At 42.1% G+C, this 21,413-nt stretch overlaps 1 protein-coding gene across 1 annotated transcript in view; it reads left to right on the top strand.

Annotated features, from left to right (window-relative positions):
• The first annotated feature begins 1,857 nt into the window (after positions 1 to 1,857).
• Positions 1,858 to 21,413, top strand: part of TARS1 (threonyl-tRNA synthetase 1) — a 215,234-nt gene continuing 195,678 nt past the window's right edge. Inside the window, exons 1-2 of the mRNA XM_081212842.1 lie at positions 1,858 to 1,877; positions 4,398 to 4,448. Coding sequence (XP_081068968.1) covers positions 4,422 to 4,448 — 27 coding nt within the window. The 5' untranslated portion in view covers positions 1,858 to 1,877; positions 4,398 to 4,421. The remainder of the gene's footprint in view (positions 1,878 to 4,397; positions 4,449 to 21,413) is intronic.

Raw genomic sequence — 21,413 nt, 5'->3', positions numbered from 1 at the left:
AGGAACTGCACTTGTTTATAGAACTGAAGCTCCCTTCTCTTTATCCCTTCCCCATGTGTCTGAGGGGAACAGAGAGTAGGAGCTCTCATTATGGTGACAAGAACATTTCGTTGTGATTATTTGTATGCTATTAATTTTAATCATATTTAGATAGATAGTTTTAATTCTATAAATGTTTAATTGTTTTTAATTACTCCATTTTCTATGTTTTCAGCGGTTCTTACTTTTACCTGTAAGCTGCCTTGAATCCTGTCAGGAAAAAAGGCAGGGTATAAATAAATAAGTAATAATAATAACATAATAACATTATGGTAATATAGAGACAAAAGAAAAGTACAGTGCTATTTAAACAGGTTGTAGTGTAGCACAACTTCAATGAAAAGTGTTTAGTGCAGTAAATTAGCACCCAACTTTTTTATGCTTTTTAAAAAAATGACAGAGGTTTTCTGTCGATTAAGCAGTATGTGAATTCTGTTAAGTAGATAAAAGAAACACCTTTCTCTTAGTGTTCGCGTCACTGAAATATTGCCTCAGAAAAATTGCCTCAGAAATTGCTCCCATTGTTCATTTATGAAGGAGAAAATTCTGCTAAGCGATATGCAAAGAATGATACAAAATCAAATAGATACAACTTAAATGGAAAAAAGGATTGGAGAAGATAGAGGTGGGCCAGGCAGGAGAGAGAAGATGCAGAGTTTATGTATATTCACTTGATATAATAACCATGAAGAAAAGCCATGGAGGAGACTTGTGGGGGTGAGGAGCTGAATGAAAACTGATTCCAGTCAGTGCAGCAGAGGGGGGAATTCTCTGCCATTCTGTCACTGATAGCTGCCAGGTGGAGCAACAAAATTTGGGAACTGGTTTTGGGGAAGGGAACTACACATTTTGGCTTGTCCAACTAACCAGCCATTATTTATGCCAACCTGCCAAACTTTATCAATTCCTCTCCAGATGGTGGGTCTCTCTTAGGGTGCATCCAGACATGTGTTTATTGTGGGATTGGTGCTCTTTGTACAAGATAGGGTTTTGTTATTTTTTTTGCAGTGTTGAAATGGCATCATCACTGAAATGTCAACCATATCCTCCCTCTCCACAATTTAATTAGGATTTACTCTTTCCAGCAAAAATCAATACTTTTGTTGCCCTGGGCTTCAGAGCTGACTGAAAATTATTCTCTGATGGGTGACAGATCATCAAGTAGACCATAGTATTTAGAAATACCACCTGTATTATATACCCACACCACATTCCCCATTGTAGCTGCTGGTGGTTGGTTGCAGATTTGCAACATGGTGGTGGTGTTCAGTTCCAGATCCATCACAATAGCAAGGCCCCTCTTGACAGCATCTCCATGACAGGGCTTTGTAATGTGTTGTGGCTCTCGGTCAATGAGGGCTGTTTCAAATAACATTTCATGCTGAATTATACTTTCCCTGATTATCATGACTTTTCTTTGCGTGCACGGAAAATACTCCGCTTAACAGTGTAGGATTTTAATGACCATCTGTTGTTTTTTTAATGTGTGTATTTTAGTGTTACATTTGGCACATGAAGTTCTAAAATGGCTGGGAGGAGGTGTTTGGAAAACTTCAGTCCATATTTGTACAACTGCCACTGTTTAACGAACATCTCTAGCAACAGGGCAGTTTCAAAGTCTGAGATGGTATACTATTGTAAAAACAGTACAAATCCGTTAAAAACTGTCCAGTGGTGAAATTCTAGCAATATACAGTTGTTTGGGTGCTTTTATATCTAGCTAATTTCATTAATATTGGTAAAATGGCCAATAGTTCTGAAGATTTACCCTTTGTCTTTTTGCAGAACAAGAACAACACAACAGTTAATATACAGTATTCATCTTGATGCTAGTGTAGGTGAGTAACTTCCAGCTTGCCAAGCCTCTTTGAATGCCATGTGGCAGTTATTTTAAATAAATAAACTATCAACCCCCAGAGCAAATCTGTAAAACAGCCCTCTGCATTTCTCTCTCTCCCTCGGCACTGCCTGAAATGGCTTGAGAAATGGGGGAAATAATTATAGGCAGAAATACTGAGCAGTGACAAGGAATTAAAAAGAGATGTTAGAACAAGGACTTCAGCTGGGATTCCTTAGGCCCAATTTAAACATTTGCATAGTGGCATAGTTGCTGCTGAAAATCATTTCTTTGTGGTCAGAGCTCCATGCAGCTGAAGAATGTTTGAATCCACTTCCTGTGCAGGACGACTGATCACATGGGAGGTAGACCCACAACCATCTGGAGCCCTGAGCATGGGTGAGTGATATTTAGCAGCAACTATGCTGTTGCACAAAAGTTTGAACCGGGTCTGAATTTTCTGCTGCTTCTTCCAACTCAGGGTTGGCTTGGGGTTGGGAATAGATATTTTGATGTTGCCAAGTGTGTAGTAGCCACCCTGGAACTTCTTTCTGAAGGACAGAATATGAATCTTAATTGGTTAATTAATACAGTGCAATACTGAGATTTTAAGATAGCAGTAGCAAGGCTTAGCAGAACTTCACAGATATGTAGGATTGCCAGTTTGCAATCCAGAGATTGAGGATTCACAGAACAATTGTACTAATGAAATGACACAAGTGTCTTCTGGGATTTTGTTTTGCTATGGCTGCTTGCCTGCCACTTGTCCTTGTGCAGTAGCAAGGGCAAAGTATGGCCTGCAGCAGACAGAGAAGGAGAGATCCAAGAAATGAGCCTTACCTCTCATTTCACTGGTACAAATGCATTAATCTCTGGGTTGCAAACTATGTATGCGGGAGGCAACTATGGGTACTTCTAATCATAGGTTGAATAGAGCCTCTCGGAATTTGGCAAATAACGCTTTGGGCATGACAGTCTATAATATCTGAAACACAATTCAAGCATTTCCCATAACTATGTTAGAGGGAGACATACAAAACTCCCCATGCCAGCACATCTCTTGGAAGGTGGAGATGTGTGTTTTAATAATATGGGGATGTGGGAGAACAGAAACACATGAGCTTTCTGTTCCTTCCTGCAAGAGAATGAAGCTGCATTTGACTCTCCTCCCACCCCAGTAAATCACAGAGGGACTGTCAAGTTAGCCATTGATAAAGAGCCTACTTGGTGTAGCATGGTTTTCCTCCTCAGATTCTGATTGAGTTCTTGCTGAAGATGTAGGAGACTGTACATACTAGGTGAATTCGCAGACACGGACACCCCTTGCTTGTGTTTTCCTCTTTCTATCCATCCCTTGAGTCTCTGACATGAAACTGTAAGGGGTGAGAGAATGGTTGGAACAGCTGACTGTGAACATAAACCCATAGTCATTTCCTCCTGCTGAAGCCCACCATTGACTCCTTTCTGGAAAACATGGTTGCTATGATCTAGATTGTCATAGAACAGCCAAGGCTTTTGGTTGACTGCTGTTGCCATGATTCATAGTAATAGCCTGAAGGAGAATGACACTCTGCCCATTACGAAAACCCTGAATGAATTGCCAGCTACCCATAAAGTGCTTGAGCCAGGGGTTCATAATTACTTTCATTAGTGAATATATAATTTGTTATAATTTTTGCGTAATCATGTTCCAGAGCCATATTTGCCAAAACTAAATCTTATAAAGTGTGTATTAATATAAACATTAATGTAGAGGTTTGTCTCAAACTATCACATTTTCCCTTTTGTGAAGCACAAACATCTCTCTTTTATGTGAAATAATATATATATATTGACTTTCTTAGTAAAGTAAATAATTGACCAGCACAAAGTATAAGGTCTTCAAACTCAGATGGGTGAATATGCTAATTTTCTTTCTCTTTCTTTCTCATTTCTCCAATCTTCAATTCAGATCTCCACATTTCCACATTAGTTTGCATTTTTTAAAAAGTCTGCATGAAAATTCATCATTTTAGTGCAAATTCTAATATAAACATTTTTGTAAGCAATTTTGTCTAATATACATTTTTTTGCAGGGCAATTTAAAAAGTTCCCTATTATAATGGATTTTTGTGTGTTATTTTTATATGCACTATTTAGTATACAGTATGCACTTTTGAAAACATTGCTTGGCTGAAAAACTGCATTGCAACATTTGGGCAAGTGTGAATTTTGAAGGATGGCGGTGTTTTGGTTTGCATATTGTTTTGGAAAGTGTGAATTAGGTATTTTTGCCTTTAAATACAAACTTAATTAATTGCTCCTCCTTCTTCACTCCTCATGACTAGTTATTAAAGTACAAATTAACATGGCCACAGATTTTGATTCCTGATCCTCTGTTGTTTTGTGGATAGCAGGGCTGTACTAAATACTGCTGATTGTGGGCTGCAGATCAGTAATGAACATATAATTATTTGTGCCAGACAGAGGTTCAAGAACACTGTCAGCACTAACTTGAGACTGATTTCCTTTTCTAATACAGAGGAACAGAAGAAGCTGACTATTTATGATGCTTATCTGGGTGGAGCCCGTGGTGAGTGTTCTTCAGTTTCTTTATCACTTTTGTTAACACACTTTATTTTCCTGTGAGAAACATTATTTTTGGAGAGAAACTTTGCTGGCCACATTTCTGTTTGTGTGCTGAGTCACTCAATCATACATACCCTAAGAACACTTATTTGGAAGTAAATTCTGTTGAATTTAATCAACCTTACATCTTCTATGCATCCACAGACTCTGCTATAATTTCCATTTCCTCCTGAACCTACTACAGTGTCTATTGTACCTCCTCTATCTCTCTGTCTGTCTTTCTTTGCTGCAATCACATTGACACATTCCTGAAATCTTGTTGGTGTTTGCATCAGCTTCAGCCAAACTAAGCCTCAATGCATTCCACCAGAATTTCATATAAACCTAAGTACCGGCTATATTGTATAAAGAAGACGGGATGGTATGTATAAGCAATAACACACAGCACAGCAGGATGAAACCTACCCTAGAAGTCTTATATACATACTGCTTTGGTAACATCAGCATATACCACCCAAGGGGTGCAGCAGAATGCCATTTGCAACCTGAAGTTTGAAGCTGAAGAAGGAAGCAAAGGATTGTCCCTCTTTCCATGGAGATGCAGTTTAAGGTCAGTGTACATGCTACTCTGTGTACACTTAACTGGCAGAAACCCCCGTAGTATTCAAAGAGGCTTCCAAGTAAACATGCACACAAGGGCAGCATTCTGCAGGCTACAAGTTTTGACTTGGCTACCAGGGAGAGCCAAAATATGTGGATCACTGTTTGAAAAAGGAATCTATGGTCTATTGGTGGTTATTAACATTAGTAGATAAATGGAGCCTCCACCCTCAGGTGTCCACTGTGAACAATTAGCAAAACACCTTGAAGATAAAATAACTTAAATCCATGCTAACTTGGAACCCATATATAAAGTTATGGATGCCCTCATGGTTCCCAAGTACCATAATGCATTTCAATTTATGCAGCCTGGGGAGGTGGACAAGGTCCCCTTCTTGCCACTGGAGGGGCCTGGCATATTGGGTGGGAGGGGTTCTTAATGTCTCACATAGGGAGGGTGTAGTTTTAGTAGTCTTAAAGGATCCTTAATAAATAGCTTATACAGTGGTACCTCTAGTTACGAACTTAATTCTTTCTGGAGGTCCGTTCTTAACCTGAAACTGTTCATAACTAGAGGCGTGCTTTCGCTAATGGGGCCTCTTGCTGCTGCTGTGCCACCGGCACACAATTTCCGTTCTCATCCTGGCCAAAGTTGTCAACTTGAGGTAACTTTTTCAGGTTAACAGAGTTTGTACCCTGAAGCATTTGTAACCTGAGGTGTTTGTAACTCGAGGTACCACTGTAGTAAGATCTTTACTAAAGAAATATACCCTGTGTTTTACTGATTTGAATAACAGACAGTTATAAAATCTACAATTTGGAAGGAAAGTGTTAGAGCATGTAGCGGGGATACTGGTATAGTGGTCCATTTACTTTTCCAAAAACTGTTTTTGTATTCCTTCCTATGGTGGCATCCACTATGCTCTTCTCAATTTCTTTGTGGTGGCTGACACTCCCTCAACCCTTGGTTTCAGATCACATAACACCCATATTGGAGCAACTTCATTAGTACTCTCTTTGTTTAATAATTTCAAACTATTTGCATTGACCTTAAAAGCTGTTAAAAGTTGGGGGACTAGGTTTCTCAACCCCTGCCCCTTTGTTGGAGGAGTATCTGTTCATAGGACAGAACCTCCTGTTTTCCTTAGATATCATGTGTGGGAATTTGAGTTGCAGCCTTATCAGTAGTGGCTCTCAGTTGTGAAATTTCTTATTCAATGAAAAGTGACTGCCCCACTTTGTCTGTCTTCAGGTGGCTAGTTAGAGTATTCTTAATTATGTGAAACTTATTATAGTACTGTATCTTAAATGTCTGGCTTACTGCTTTTTTACTTTCTGTTGCCAATATCACTACTGGTAAAAATGTTTAAAATAAGTGAGAAGGGATAAAACAATTTTAAATAAATATTCATTGAGCCTTATTGTTTTTTATTTATTTATTTAGTGTAATACATTTGTTACCTGCTGTTCATACTACGTTTTCACAAGATGCCTTACAATATCTGACAAAGCCAGCTAAAAGCACATGCAATATTCCAATAACAGGTCATAAAATAATAAGCAGGAAACAATAAAATCACACATCCATTTCAGCAATACATTCAACACAGAAATTAAAATAGGCTGCCAAGAACATGTGTCAGGGAACTGCCATCGGAGCATCAGGTGGTGGAGGGGCTCAGGGAGGAAGAAAGAGACTCAACAGCTGAAGCAGGAACCAGCAGGGGGAGGAGTGGATCTCTGAGGGAATGCGAGCAGGAGGGAGGGCTCAGAGACGCTTCCAGCGAGAACAGTGGGGAGGTATCTGAGTCTCCCATAGGGAGACCCACACCTCGCCGGAAACTGTCACGCCGTGAGTCCAGGAGACGCGTTTCCGTTAAGGAGCTTCTTTGCTGGAAGCGCTTCCGCAGACAGCCACTGTCAGACTCTACGAGTGACTAGAGCAGACATGTTTGAGGAGCTCTGTCACACACAGAGGTTTGTGGAGCCGCACAAACTCTGAGGGAGCACGATTTTACGCACAAGCAGCTAATCATCCCATTACAGCAGTCTGACAGTCTCTGTACGCTGCCTGTGCAGGAGAAAGCATCATGAGCGACCCAGCCGGAACCGGAGGAGCAGGGGTTGGAGCTGGTCCAAGCTTGGAAGAAAGATACCGAGCGTTGGAAGTCCAACTTGCGCTGCAGACGGCGAGGCTTGAGGAGAGAAGGGCTCAGGATGCAGACAAGAAGGGGAGAGCCACTCAATTCCCCAGAAAGGTACCAGGATTGGTGCAGAAGTTTGGGGGGGACCCCAAGGATTACCATGCCTTTAGGACAGAGATGCAATATGCCATTAATGTGCAGTTTGATGAGTTCCCTGATGAGGAATCGCGAGTTGCTTTCGTAATTGGGCATCTTGAGAAAGGGGCGCGGGACTGGGTTCGACCCCTAATGGCAGCGCACAATGACATCCTAAAGGACACGATGAAGTTCTTTCGGGCAATGGATATCATGTTTTCCAGCGATATTGAGGAAGGGGTGGTGCGCAGACAGCTAATGGCTTGCAAGCAGGGAAGCCGATCTGTCCGTGAGTACTGGACTGAGTTTACCATGCTGGTTCACAGATTGGGTTGGGATTTATCGGCGGCACCCATTCAGATGCTATTTGAAGAAGGTCTTTCTTCGGCTGTGAAAGACGAGCTGTCCCGGAGCCCCAGGGCGGTGTCTATGGATCAGCTGACCAAATCTGCGCTGACCATAGGAGCGCGTCAGGAGGCAAGAGCCTTGGAAAGGCGGGAAGGGAGAGGGGAACGTTGGAAGGAGTTCCGCATTCCAGACATTCCTGAGCCAGCTTTCCCGCCGGCAGAGCCGATGGAAATCGGAACAGCGCGCGCGCGCGCATTTTCAAAACCCAGTGAGGGGGCTAAGAAGGAGGGAAAGGGCGCCCGGAAATGCTATCTCTGCCAACAGCCAGGCCACTTTGCCAGAGTCTGCCCCCAGAGGAAGGAATGGCAAGGGATGGTGGGAGCTGTTGAGGGAGGAGAGCAGGGAGAAACAGAGCAGGTAAAAGCCAACGCCTGGTTGCCACAGTCGGGGCACTGCAGCCAGGCCAAAGAGCAGTGAAAGTGCCCGTGCCAGAAGCTCCTCAACCTGCTCTAGTGATTGAAGTGTCGCTAGAGCTGCAAAATGGACACCCCCTAAAAATAAAGGCGCTGTTGGACTCAGGCAGCTCCTGCAATTTTATGAGCAAGGAGTTTGCTGCTGAACACCAGATACAGACGATCCCTTTAAGCAACCCCCTGCAGGTGACCACGATCGATGGCAGGGAGTTGTTGGGAGGAGGAGTCAGCTTGCAGACCGTCCCAATGATAATGAGGGTGGCAAGGCACACAGAACTGATAGCGTTTAATGTGGCCACCTTGGGAGGCGCTCCCATTATTTTGGGAATGAGCTCGCTAGCGCTACATGATCCGCTGGTGGGCTGGCATCAAAGAGTGGTTTCCTTTGGTTCAGCACATTGCTTAGAACACTGCAAAGGGGAAAAGGGTTCAGCAGGGGCCCAAGCCACCCTAGCAGGGACTGAAGCAATGGAGAAGGTGAAGGTACCACCACAGTATGCAGATCTCAGCGACGTGTTCAGCGAGAAGGAAGCTGACCAACTACCCCCGCATAGGCCCTTTGATTGCCAGATCAATTTACTCCCTGGAGCACAGCTTCCTGTGGGCAAGTTGTATGCCATGTCAGACAGAGAAATGCAGGAGTTGCGAGAGTTCATTGACAAGAACCTGAAGAGAGGCTTCATCAGAGAGTCCAAAGCAGCGGGGGGTAGCCCAGTGTTTTTTGTGGATAAAAAGCACACGGACAAGCCGAGACTTGTATGTGATTTCAGGCGGTTAAATGCAGTGACAGAACCAGTGGCTTTCCCTATGCCCAGGATTGATGATATTTTGACCAGGGTGAGGAAGGGAAAGATTTTTACAAAGCTGGATCTAAGGGGGGCGTACAACCTGATACGTATAAGGAAAGGGGATGAATGGAAAACCACCATGTTTACCCCTTTGGGGGCATTTGAATATCTCGTTATGCCTTTTGGATTACAAGCAGGCTCAGCGTGCTTTCAATCTTTTATGAACCACGTACTGGGTCCTTTGCTCTACAAGAATTGCGTTGCCTTCCTAGATGATGTGTTGGTGTATTCGGAGAATGAGGAGCAACATGTGAGAGACGTCAGAGAAGTGTTGAGCAGGCTGCAAGCCAACAGGCTGTGGGTGAAACTGGAGAAGTGTCAGTTTCATACCAAGGAGGTGGAATTCCTGGGGTACCGCCTGTCAGACAAGGGATTGGCCATGGATCCCGGCAAGGTGCAGGCAGTGCTGGAATGGAAAACACCCAAAACCAAGAAGGATGTGCAGAGGTTCCTAGGGTTTGGAAACTTTTATCGTAAGTTCATCCGAAACTTCGCCCACCTGACGGCGCCCATTACGGACTGTCTCAGCAGTAAAAAGAAGTTTGTATGGACGGCGGAGGCGGAGCGAGCGTTTGAGGAACTGAAAAGGGCCTTCGCCTCTGAAGAACAACTTCTGCATGTGGACTTACAAAAGAAGCTGAGGGTCGAAACAGACGCATCTGACAGAGCCATAGGGGCGGTGCTTCTTCTGCAGCCGGGGAAGGAGGAGTCAGAGTGGCGACCGTGTGCCTTCTTTTCGCGAAAGCTGAACAAATCCGAGAGGAACTACACGGTGTACGACCGGGAACTTCTTGCTATTCATGAGGCTTTCCGGAAATGGAGGCACCTGCTAATTGGTGCACAACATAAGGTGCAAGTGTGCACGGACCATAAGAATCTAGAGTATTGGAGAACTGCGCGAGTGCTCAACCAACGGCAGTTGAGATGGGCCCAGGAGTTCTCCAAATTTAACTTTGAGATTTGTTACGTGCCAGGCCCAGAGAACGTTAGGGCGGACGCTCTCTCACGCAAACCTGAATATTTGGAGGGGGAGGGAGCACCCGAAGAGACCCATGTCATTCCAGAGGACCGCTGGGTGTGTGGGGCGACATTGGTGGGGCAAAGGGAATTGGTAGAGGGAACGGTGCATGATGAATACGCCCAGGACAAACTCAGGGGTCTCAGGAGGGAGGGAGACAAACCCGGGGGTTTTGAGGAGAGAAACGGGGCATTGTACTACAAGGGAGCGTTATATATACCCGAAGGGGAATTGAGGGAGAAGGTACTCAAGCAACTGCACGATAGCCCCACAGCAGGGCATTTTGGGCAACACAAAACCATGTGGCTGGTTACCAGGGAATTTTGGTGGCCCAAGGTCAGGGAAGATGTGCGGGAGTATGTGAGAGGGTGTGAACAATGCCAACGAGCCAAGGGGGAGAGGCGGGCACCGGCAGGTTTATTAGAACCACTACCCACACCTGAAAGACCGTGGGAAGCAGTGGCAATAGATTTCATGACTGATCTGCCAAGGTCTAGAGGGAAAACAGCCATCATGGTTGTGGTAGACCAGTTAACTAAAATGGCCCACTTTATAGCCTGCTCACATGCGGTCACAGCAGAAGAAACAGCTAAATTGTTTGTAGAAAATGTGTTTAGGTTGCATGGCGCCCCCTTGAGGGTGGTTTCAGACCGAGGGAAACAATTTACTTCCAGGTTCTGGAGGAAGCTCATGAGCTTACTGCATGTAGAGGTTAATTTCTCAACGGCCCGTCATCCAGAAACCAACGGGCAGGCGGAAAGAGCTAATGGTGTTCTCCAGCAATATTTGAGGTGTTATGTGAATGACAGAGAGAATGATTGGGTGGAGAAGCTGGCGTTGGCAGAATTTGCCTACAACAATGCAGAGAACGTGTCCACGGGGATGAGCCCCTTTTTGGCTAATCACGGGTGCCATCCCAGAGCCTTCCCAGGGGGGGAAGGGGAGAACTGGAGCGTTCCAGCTGCAGAACAGTTCGTTGAAGAAATGGAAGCGATCCATCGCCAGCTCCAACTCAACTTAAACAGGGCTAAGGAGGAATATAAGAGGCAGGCAGACAAAAACAGAAGGGAAGGTGAAAGCATTAGGGTGGGGGACCAGGTGTGGCTGTCAACCCAAGGGTTGCCATTCAAAGGGGGTTGTAAGAAGTTAAGACCCAAAAGGCTGGGCCCATTTGAAGTCATGCAGCAGGTCAACCCAGTGGCTTTCAGACTCCGGTTACCGAACCACATGAAGCTGCACCCAGTTTTCCACAGGTCGTTGCTGTCACCGTATAAAGGGGACAGAGAAGGGAGGGTCACTAGGGGGCCAGCAATGGAGGAGAAGGAACACAGCTACCATGTAGCGGAGATCCTCGATTCCAGGTGGAAGGGAGATCAAGTAGAGTATTTGGTAATGTGGGAAGGGGAACCGGAGTCGGAAAACACCTGGGTTAGGGCAGAGGATGTCAATGACGAAGTTTTAATAGAAACTTTTCATCAGAGGTTCCCACGTAAACCTCAGCCTGTAGCGAGGTTCCGGAGGAAATACTTTGCCACCACCGACGAAGAAGAGGAGTTGGAGGGGTTCACAGATTCCGAAGAGGAGGAGGATTCAGCGAGCCAGGAGGGCGATCGATGGAGGGAATTGTTCGAGACGTCTGAAGATGAAGAAGATTCTTTTCGGGGTTTTAACCCTTCACCTCCCAGAGGAGAGGAAATGGGAGGGGGTGAGGGGGGCCCTGGAGGGGAGGTGGATGTCAGGGAACTGCCATCGGAGCATCAGGTGGTGGAGGGGCTCAGGGAGGAAGAAAGAGACTCAACAGCTGAAGCAGGAACCAGCAGGGGGAGGAGTGGATCTCTGAGGGAATGCGAGCAGGAGGGAGGGCTCAGAGACGCTTCCAGCGAGAACAGTGGGGAGGTATCTGAGTCTCCCATAGGGAGACCCACACCTCGCCGGAAACTGTCACGCCGTGAGTCCAGGAGACGCGTTTCCGTTAAGGAGCTTCTTTGCTGGAAGCGCTTCCGCAGACAGCCACTGTCAGACTCTACGAGTGACTAGAGCAGACATGTTTGAGGAGCTCTGTCACACACAGAGGTTTGTGGAGCCGCACAAACTCTGAGGGAGCACGATTTTACGCACAAGCAGCTAATCATCCCATTACAACATGGAAGATGAAATTTCAAGAACAGTAATCCTATCCCAATTCACACAACTTTTTAGCTATTTTGCATTGCTTTGCTTTCTCTTGGTTTCATATGGTTTGTTTGCCATAACATCTTTTCCTTCATTCAATTTTTTTTGGGGGGAGGGGCAAGAGAAGACAAAGGCAGCTTCTATCCTTTCTAAAAAATGTTAGACATTATTTCAATGCAAATGCTGAGTCAAATACTCTTATTTCTCAGGTTGGATTATCTTTGTGTTAAAACAAAAACAAACAGTACAATCCTAGTTATGTTTTATCTTTTGTATGTTTTCCTCAAAAACTAGGGAGGTATTATTATTGCAGACGATTTAAAAACATTGCATTTAAAAAGCGGGCTCCAGTTTAATTTGAGAACAGAAAGTGATCGGTATTATAAGCTTAATGTTTATAGGAAAGAATGTTTTTCCTTTTGGGCCCCCCCCCCTCAATGTTTGAAACGTTAAGTTCAAAGAGAAGTTTCACACTAAGTGCCTGCTTGACTTTCTGCATTTTTGGTCAGTAGATTTCAGTAAGTCTGTTGAGGTTCTTGACTAATGTACGGGCTCAACCCTGCATTAAGGGAAGGAATTACAAGCTGTAAATAGTTTGATAGTGAAATCTGAGCAAAGGGCCAATGTCAGCATTATATAGGTAATCTGTCCATTAACTTTTAGTACTTCAAGATACAAGTGACAGCAAATACACATGATGGTTTAATTATGTAAGGGAAAGTAAAAAAGTTATGTTATTTCATGTCAGTATGACAGGCACAACAGGGAAACAAAAGATCCATGATGAAACCTATTCCCATTTAAGTGTTAATAAAATAATTACGAGTTCAGAAACTTTGCTAAACCCAAAACTTTGCTATGTCTTGCAGATAAGAAGGGTGGGATACACATGAAACAAATAAATGCAGTGAGCTTTTAACATTAATTCCTGATAAGATTTAAACACTTGTTTATAGAATTGTACATAGGGATATATGAAAGGAATAGGTCCAAGGCATAAAATGATTTTGAGATAACCAGTATAACTGCCTCCAGGGTTGTAGCCTGATGACTGTTGATCTTCTGTTTCCCCTCTGGAACATAAATGTCCTGATTTAAGGATTTTTTTTTGTTCTCATGATGAAAGGAAGGTTCTAATGAATACAAGAAAGGTTTTTGCCTTTCTGCTTCACAGCATTATTTGTATAAATGTCACATCCTTGCCAGGAAAACGATCTGGCCACCATAAGTAGAAAACATGGGTGTTTCTTCTTCTTTCTTTTAATGGTACGTTGTGTCCACAAATGCCATTCTTTTGCTAGCTGGAAACAGACTACATATGGCTTTGTCGTCATTGGAGGAAACAGCAGTGTGCTGTGGGACTTTATAAACGGCTTTCATTGATTTAGTTTTGTCCATCTAACAGCTGCCTTCCAGCCCTGTACCCCTTACCCACGTCAGTGCTGCCGTCAGTCCAATTTTAAAAGGAAGATAAAGATATCTTTTTTGAGGGTGAGTGTTTAGTTCCAGGAGATGAGTGTATACATAGGATTTCATCCAGTTAAAATGATGGCTTCACCTTGGCCATGAATGGCCCTTTTACTAAAATGTAGGCACTGATCACAGAAACCTAACAAAACCTAGCAAAAAGGGCATATTAGAAAAATATTTATTTTGTGCGATATAACTTTCTATAACTTACCAAACTGTGTCTTCTTCAATAGTGATGTCTTTTGGCATTTACATTGTGTTTATTGCAGCTTGTATAAATGAATAAACAAGGATTATTTTTTTACAGTGATTGTTATTGGCATACATTCCAATTCTTAGTACTGTTTTTGGCAAAGACTCCCTGAATGGGACATGGTGGTTTCCACAGTGTGATGTACAAAGGGCACAATAGTGTATTTTTACTAAAGCACTCTGTCATAGTTTGAATATACCTAACTTTAGATAAAAAGAGAAGTGAAGTGTATGACCACCTCAGACCAGGAATGGGCCACTACCAAAATTATAATTAGGGGGAATTTCATTTACATCTACTTTGCTAGCCATAAAATGCTATACAAATGTCTAGAATGAGTACTCACACCTTCCTTTGTGGGCACCCTTTGTGGGACCGTGCACAGCACCTCTGGCCACGTGGGACTACCAGGTGGTTGGGCTGACCTGCCTCCCTGTGCTAGTCATTGGGGGCTCCTGCCAAACCCCAGTTAACCTATCAGCACTGTTGGGAGGCAGGGCCTGTTGCATAAATAGGAAGCGGGGCCAAAAACATTTTGATATAAAGACTTTCAAGCTAACCTGAAGATAAACTATTTTAGAGCTTATAAACGAGAAAAACTGATAATAAACAAGAAGCAGGCCTGGATGAAAACAATGAGAAGTTTTAATTTATTATTTGAATAGCCTAGCTCTCTGTCTCCCTAACACAGCTACCACTGAGTCTGTTTGCATCAGTGGAAACCATGTTTGTTCCCATTTTAAAAAATGGCTAGAAGACCAAGCAAAATGCTGAAGTACATCATTTCTGGATCAAGAAAGAAGGCAACACATACTAGGGAAATGACAAGGTTAGAGTCCAGATGCTAGGCAATCCAATTTAATGGAGAAGTGGGAAGGACAGCAGTAGCTTGGCTGACCTAGGGGCAGTAAGGGTGGCAAAGGAATGGAGTTCTGCTCTTTCCTTCTGATTAATTTCTCAGAACTAGGAGTGTAGAGTGTTGGAGCTTTATGGAACCCCATTCCTTTATGGAAATGACAGCAGAACAGTTTTTGTTACTTTCTTCACAGTTTGACCATATCTGAACCCCAGAGAAGGCTGTATGCAGATTCACCCTAGGTAAATAAAATGATCACTATCAGAATTTGCTTAAAATGATAAGAATAGGGAACAAAGTTGTTTGGAAATATTTTCAAGATTTATATAAAAAACTTCATCTGGATTTACTATAATAGGGCTGAAACTATTAGTGTACAAAAATGAAACCATTTGTAGCTGTTTGCCTTTTCTCTTACAATCTCAGCAGGTTCATGCTTTGAGCTGTTTCCTCTTGGAATCTAACTTCTTGAGTGTTTCTCACAACTATTGCTAAATTTAGACATAAATTTGAAATAAAAAGAAAACAAAGGAATACCATGTGTTTGCTCTCTCTGGCTATTTTATCATAACTGACCTCTAGAACCATTAACTGGTTTTCTTTTTGGAAAATTATTGGGCACTTGTCTGTCTTGTGTTACTGACCATATATTGCACAGTAGAAGAAACTACAATTGGGTGAATTCTGCCAGTATATAGAGCATAAATGTTATTGAGCATCATTGTACAAAGGAATTCCAGCTGGATTTTGTTGAGGCTCAAACAGCAGCTGATCTGAAGACAGAAATTCACCAATGTATTAAAAACTTAAGACCAATTCATTTTCTTACTTATTTTAGCCATACTAGGCTTTTTTTAGGGGGGTGGGTAGGGGTAACTGCTCACTTTTTGGGAAGGGATCAGTGCTATGTTCTTATGTTCTCTTTTAAATAGCTCCTCCTTCCATCAATAGTCATTAGGATGTGCAAAGGGATAAATGGGAAGCAGGGCCCTTCCATCAGCTCTGCTGTATTTGGCTCCTCCCCTTCTCTGTACTGTTTCCATTTTATCTGGCCATTATAAGAACACTATGTAAGACTAACTGCTTATTCACACTTCCCGTTGTCCACTGCTTTTAACTCAGGGAAAACTGCTCTTTAGTGGTACTTCACTATTGAAATAGTGGTGAGCTTATGAAGCTAAGAGTCAAACTACATGTTACACTATGTATAGTTAGGAAACATGTCAGGGCTTTTTCTTTCTGCAATTGCATCAAACCTGCAATGCGCAGGGAGGTACTCCCCAGCTGGGATCCTGCGGACTGTGCATCTAGAAAAAGCTCCCAAATATTTTTAGGTAAGTATCGTCAATAGTATCCCACATACACTTTAGTTGCAAGCAGCATGTACACAAGGGTGAACACACTGCTTGACCTGTTACAGTATCCTTGCTTCACTGTGAGAGATACCGGGCATGACTGCAGTTCACATGATGGAACTCCATGTATACACAGCTTCCAAGGATTCAAATGTACATGTGGATCTGCCAGACTAATTAATAACCATCAGTTCACATCAAGCTTCCGTGTTGGCCTATGTAAAATATTGCTGGGGCGGGAACATGATCCTTGTGAAGTAGGTCATTATTAACTTCATTTTATAGATTTGAAGCTGGGTGTGAACAGCAGTTATTCAACCAAGTCCATATAACTTGTCTGTGGAAGATTTGAAATGTAAATGCGGGTCTCCTAACTCTAAGCCCAATGCTATATCTATTGGACCACTCTTGCTCATGTCTGAGAGTCAAAATGGTGCTGGAGCTAAGGAAGGCCCTTAATTATTGTTAAATATTATAGTCTAATGCAAGCTCTTCTATGAGCATTTTTCAAATAACAAATAGCCACAGGAATTATTAAGGCACAGGGTTTCAAAATGTCAAATGTAGTTCATTGAGAGGATCACATATATTCACAACCTCTCTTTCCAACAAACTGTGATTGTCTTGTGGTTATGTGTTAAACGGTCAAACTAATACCAAGATTGCCATGAAACACCCCTTGGAAAATATACATAGTGTATGCTCTGACACATGATGACTGGCTTTTAAAGTTTTATTGCCTCATTTAGTTTACATATTTGAACGGTTTTGAAAATAATCATTATAAATGTAAATTTTATCATTTCACCACACCATGGGGTAAAACCTGCTGTTTTTAATAGATTTGGGACCTCTACTTGAATGTTTATGTTGGTGGAAAACCAAGTTGAATATGAAATACATGTTTTGCTAAAACCCATGTGAAACCTCTTTAGCCTTGTTTACATACCACAGTTCAAAGTACTGTACAACCAGATTTCCGTGGAAGTGGGAATATATGGTACAAGTACCTAAGGAATTTCAATATGGTGTGGTCTAGCAGGGTGGGAGTTGCTAAGAACTGGGTGAGTATGACATAAATAGATGAGCTCATTCCTGTTATGGAGAAGCGTAGTTCAACTAAAACTCTGCAGTTGCCCCAGAACTAGGTGCCTGTTTTGGCTTTGGTCTGAGCAATGAGTGTGGTGCTGCTGAAAAAGAATCAGAGTGGTTTAAGCCACTCTGCTCCCATAATAGCAGTCTTTAGATGTAAGTGCCAGCCCAATTATTTTATTTATTTATTTATTTAAATCATTATCAGTAGATCTTGAAGCAGTTACTATATAAAAAAAATCAAGCACATAAATATACAATAAATCTCAACAATTTAAAGGAGGGGTAGAAATCCAAATATATATACATACAGCACAATATCTATATTTATAACAATAATCATATCAATATAAATTTCTATGTATGTATCACTTGTTAAACATAAATCAAGGTCTCAAGCATTTTATACACACAAATACACTCATAATCTCTTTTTCATCAACTACTCTCACACACATATATAGCCATTATACTTTTCCCAGGGTTTTCTTGCCCTCCTTTTTTCTTACATATCCTTTCTTCTTCTTCTTCTTCTTTTTAAATATATCTTTATTAATTTAAAATAAATACATTTATGAGAAAACAGACATACATACAAGTAAACAAACAAACAAACAAACAAACAACAGAAAAGCAAACCACCACACTATAAGATACAAGAAGATTAATATAATTATCATCATATATACTCCTGATACTGAACACAATTATAAAACTTATAGAGAAGAAATTTAAAACTGACTTCCAATTAATCTCACCGTACTTTATCCATTACTCTATACCGCACAGTTATATATTTCTTAGATAATTTCTTTTTACCTCCCTACAAACTTATATTTATACAATACAGGGATCAGTCAAATTCTACCAAGATGTTTCCTTTTATTCCATAGTTTTCTAAATAATCTTTAAAGATTCCCCAATCCTTATAGACTTTTTGTTTTGGTTGGCCTCTTACTCTTCCTGTCGCTTTCGCTAGCTGCAGATATTCTACCATTAGGATTTGCCAATCTTCCATGTTGGGTATTGATGTGTTTTTCCAATTTCTTTCAAAGAGCATAGCCTTTCATAATAACATCAATAACCACCAAACATACCGATAATAATAGCAGCCAGCAACCAATAGGAATAAAAGTTTCCACACTTCAGAAACATCAGTGACTCCAACCCACGTCTACCAAATGAATAGGCAGTCATGCCCTGTCCCACTCACTTTCAGCTACAGGAGGGAGCTGTTCTATATTAATGCAGGATTCTACCCAAATAGAGAGAGAGTGTGTGTGTGTCTGTGTGTACACCTCCCAAAATGTTAAACAACCAAATCATAACATACATGGTACTCCACTAACCTCACCAACTCAAGGCTAGCAACAAACACTAATAGTCCTCTTCTTCATGATTAGACAAATTCATGGAGGATAAGGCTATCAACAGCTACTAGCCATGATAGCTATCTGGGGCAGTATATTTCTGAATTTCAGTTGTGGGAATCACAAATAGGGAAAGTGTTGTTGTGCTTAGGTCCCACTTATTTAACTTCCCATGGGCATCTACTTGACTATTGTGAGAACAGTAGGGTGCTGCAGTAGATGGGCTGATCCAGTGGGGCTTTTTTCGTGTTTCTTATGTTTGTGGTACGAATTTGCTTCTGAACCACCTGTTCTTTTCCCAGGTGAGGGAACATCTTTAAATAAAATACGGGACCAAGAGAATAAAATCAAGTCTAGCTCCCAGTTAGGGACCCGGTTTATTAACTACTATTGCAGTAAGACAGAGCTCAACTTAACGTGATTGTTCTAGCCATGGTCTGACCAGCAGAGGCTGATCTTTGCTGGCAAGCAGCTGGAAGATGGTCACCCTGTCAGGTTCCCCCAAATTCCCTATGTCATCTTGCTTGTGGCATATCTCTAGTTCTGGTGTAATGTGAATATAGGATTGCTCTATCTATCATTTTTTATTCTTAAAGTGGTCAGTACTAATTCAAAAATATAAATAAAAGGCAGAAATGTGAATACCGAGTATTTGGGATAGATACATTTCCTTCTACTGTTATGTATCGGACAGAAGCAGAAACAGGAGATGACCCTTCACTTAACACTAGCATTAACATAAATCTGATAAAATAAAAATACAACAGTGATGCTTTGAAAAAAAACCCATTTGCTTAACAATCTGATTGCTGCCATGGATCATTTTTTAAGAAAATGGAATGTGGAGATAATTTTTGCATTTTGAATAACCCTGTTCCAGTAACCTGTTTTCTGCCCTCTAGCATTCCTATTGGACTGCTTGTTTTTATGTGATTAAGCCTGGAGTTCAACCTGACCCTCTTGTAGTCAAACAAACATTGACCCCATATATAAACACAACATTCCCCAAGCAGACTGGCTGACCCAACTTATAGCCAACTTGGAGATAATGCAGTTGTTAGAATAATGCTAACTTTGGCTAACACAGAAATAATGAAGGGTATCTTAAAGACTAATAAATATATTATTGCATAAGCTAGTGATGACCAACATAGTGCCTTCCATATGTTGTAGAACTCTAACTCCCATCAGCCCCAGCAAGCGTGGGCTGAGAGATGATGGGAGTTATAGTCTAATTACGGTACATTTGGAGGACACCACATTGACTGTCTTTGGCAATCAGAGTGACCTCACTGACCTAGTTCAACTATAGCCCCTTTTCCTCTTTATGAATAATTCTGTTTATTTTTAACTACTCTTAATACTATATGTTCCTGCCCACCTAGCAGTTCGAAAGCACCCTTAAAGTGCAAGTAGATAAATAGGTACCGCTTTATAACCGGAAGTTAAACAGCGTTTCCATGTGCTGCGCTGGTGCTGGCTCGCCAGAGCAGCTTTGTCACGCTGGCCACGTAACCCGGAAGTGTCTCCGGACAGCGCTGGCTCCTGGCCTCTTAAGTGAGATGAGCGCACAACCCTAGAGTTGGACACGACTGGCTCATACGGGCAGGGGTACCTTTACCTTTACCTTTAATACTATATGTATCCTCAGAAGTAAGCCCCTGTGAGGTCAGTGGAACTTACTTTCAGGATTGCAGCCTCACATTTGCATATTACAGAATGGTTTGCTAAAAGTTAAAAACTCAGACTGGATCAGTAATCTGTGAAAGTTTACAGCATAATGAATGCGTTAGTCTTTAAACTCTTTCTTGTTTTTGCTTCCACAAACCAACATAGTCACCCCTCCAGAAATAATGGCGGCCCCAACTGAAATGGAAAGTCACATGAATGGGGCTGACCTGCTGTTATAAACAGCAGCATCCTCTCCTGAACAGAGGCCAAGCTATTGTGCTGCAGTAGCTGATCATACATAAGGGTTTTCAAGCAATACAGAAGGGACCACACCACATGCATATATGCTGGGACTGCTGAGATCTACCTGAGAATTCAGATTTGCTGAGCAAAGACCATTGAGTGAAGTTAATTGAATAATGCTGGTCCATTTCAAAATAGTAAAGGGAACTCATTATTTATTTGTCTAGAAATATTTATATACATTGTCAGATATCATAGTGGTGTTCAGCAATAACATACAACAAATTAAAACAGATTAAAACAGTTTTCCAAATAGGAATTTGATATTGCCCATGTGTCAACTCATCTTTCTTGGAAAACCTGTAGAAATATGAGAGATGTTAAGCAAAATATATACCAAGTTGGATACTAGCTTCAGTAAGCAGTGTGTTCCACAAGGTAGGTGCCACTTTGCTGAAGGCGCTACTCTGAGTCATCTTGCAGTTCCCTCAGCATTGATGTGTTGATGGGTAGCAACCCCTGCCATAAGCCATGCTGCTGAATTTTGCAGATAATGAAGCTTCCAGGCCAAACATAAGGGCAGCCTCACATAGAGTGCACTGCAATAATCCAGGGCACAGGTCACTATAGCCATGCTATCCCTGTCCCGGAATTGCCATTGTTGGCACAATAGGGGAAGCTGGTAAAAAGCACTCCTAGCTACTGTGACCACTTGAGTCTTCAATGACAATGATGGATTGAGGAGCAGTCCCAGTCTCTTTACCTGTTCCTTCAGAGGTAGTACAACCCCATCCAGAACACGTAATTGGCCTGCACTCTGAACAGTAGTAGAAACTCTCATCCACAGGGCCTCCATCTTACCAGGTTTCAGCTTCACAGCCCACTACTGTTTCTAGGCTTGCAAAGCCACATATGATACAG

This window comes from Podarcis bocagei (genome assembly GCF_964188305.1).
Source record: "Podarcis bocagei genome assembly, chromosome: 11".
In the NCBI taxonomy this organism is placed as follows: Eukaryota; Metazoa; Chordata; class Lepidosauria; order Squamata; family Lacertidae; genus Podarcis; species Podarcis bocagei.
This window is presented reverse-complemented; position numbering and strand designations above follow the sequence as displayed.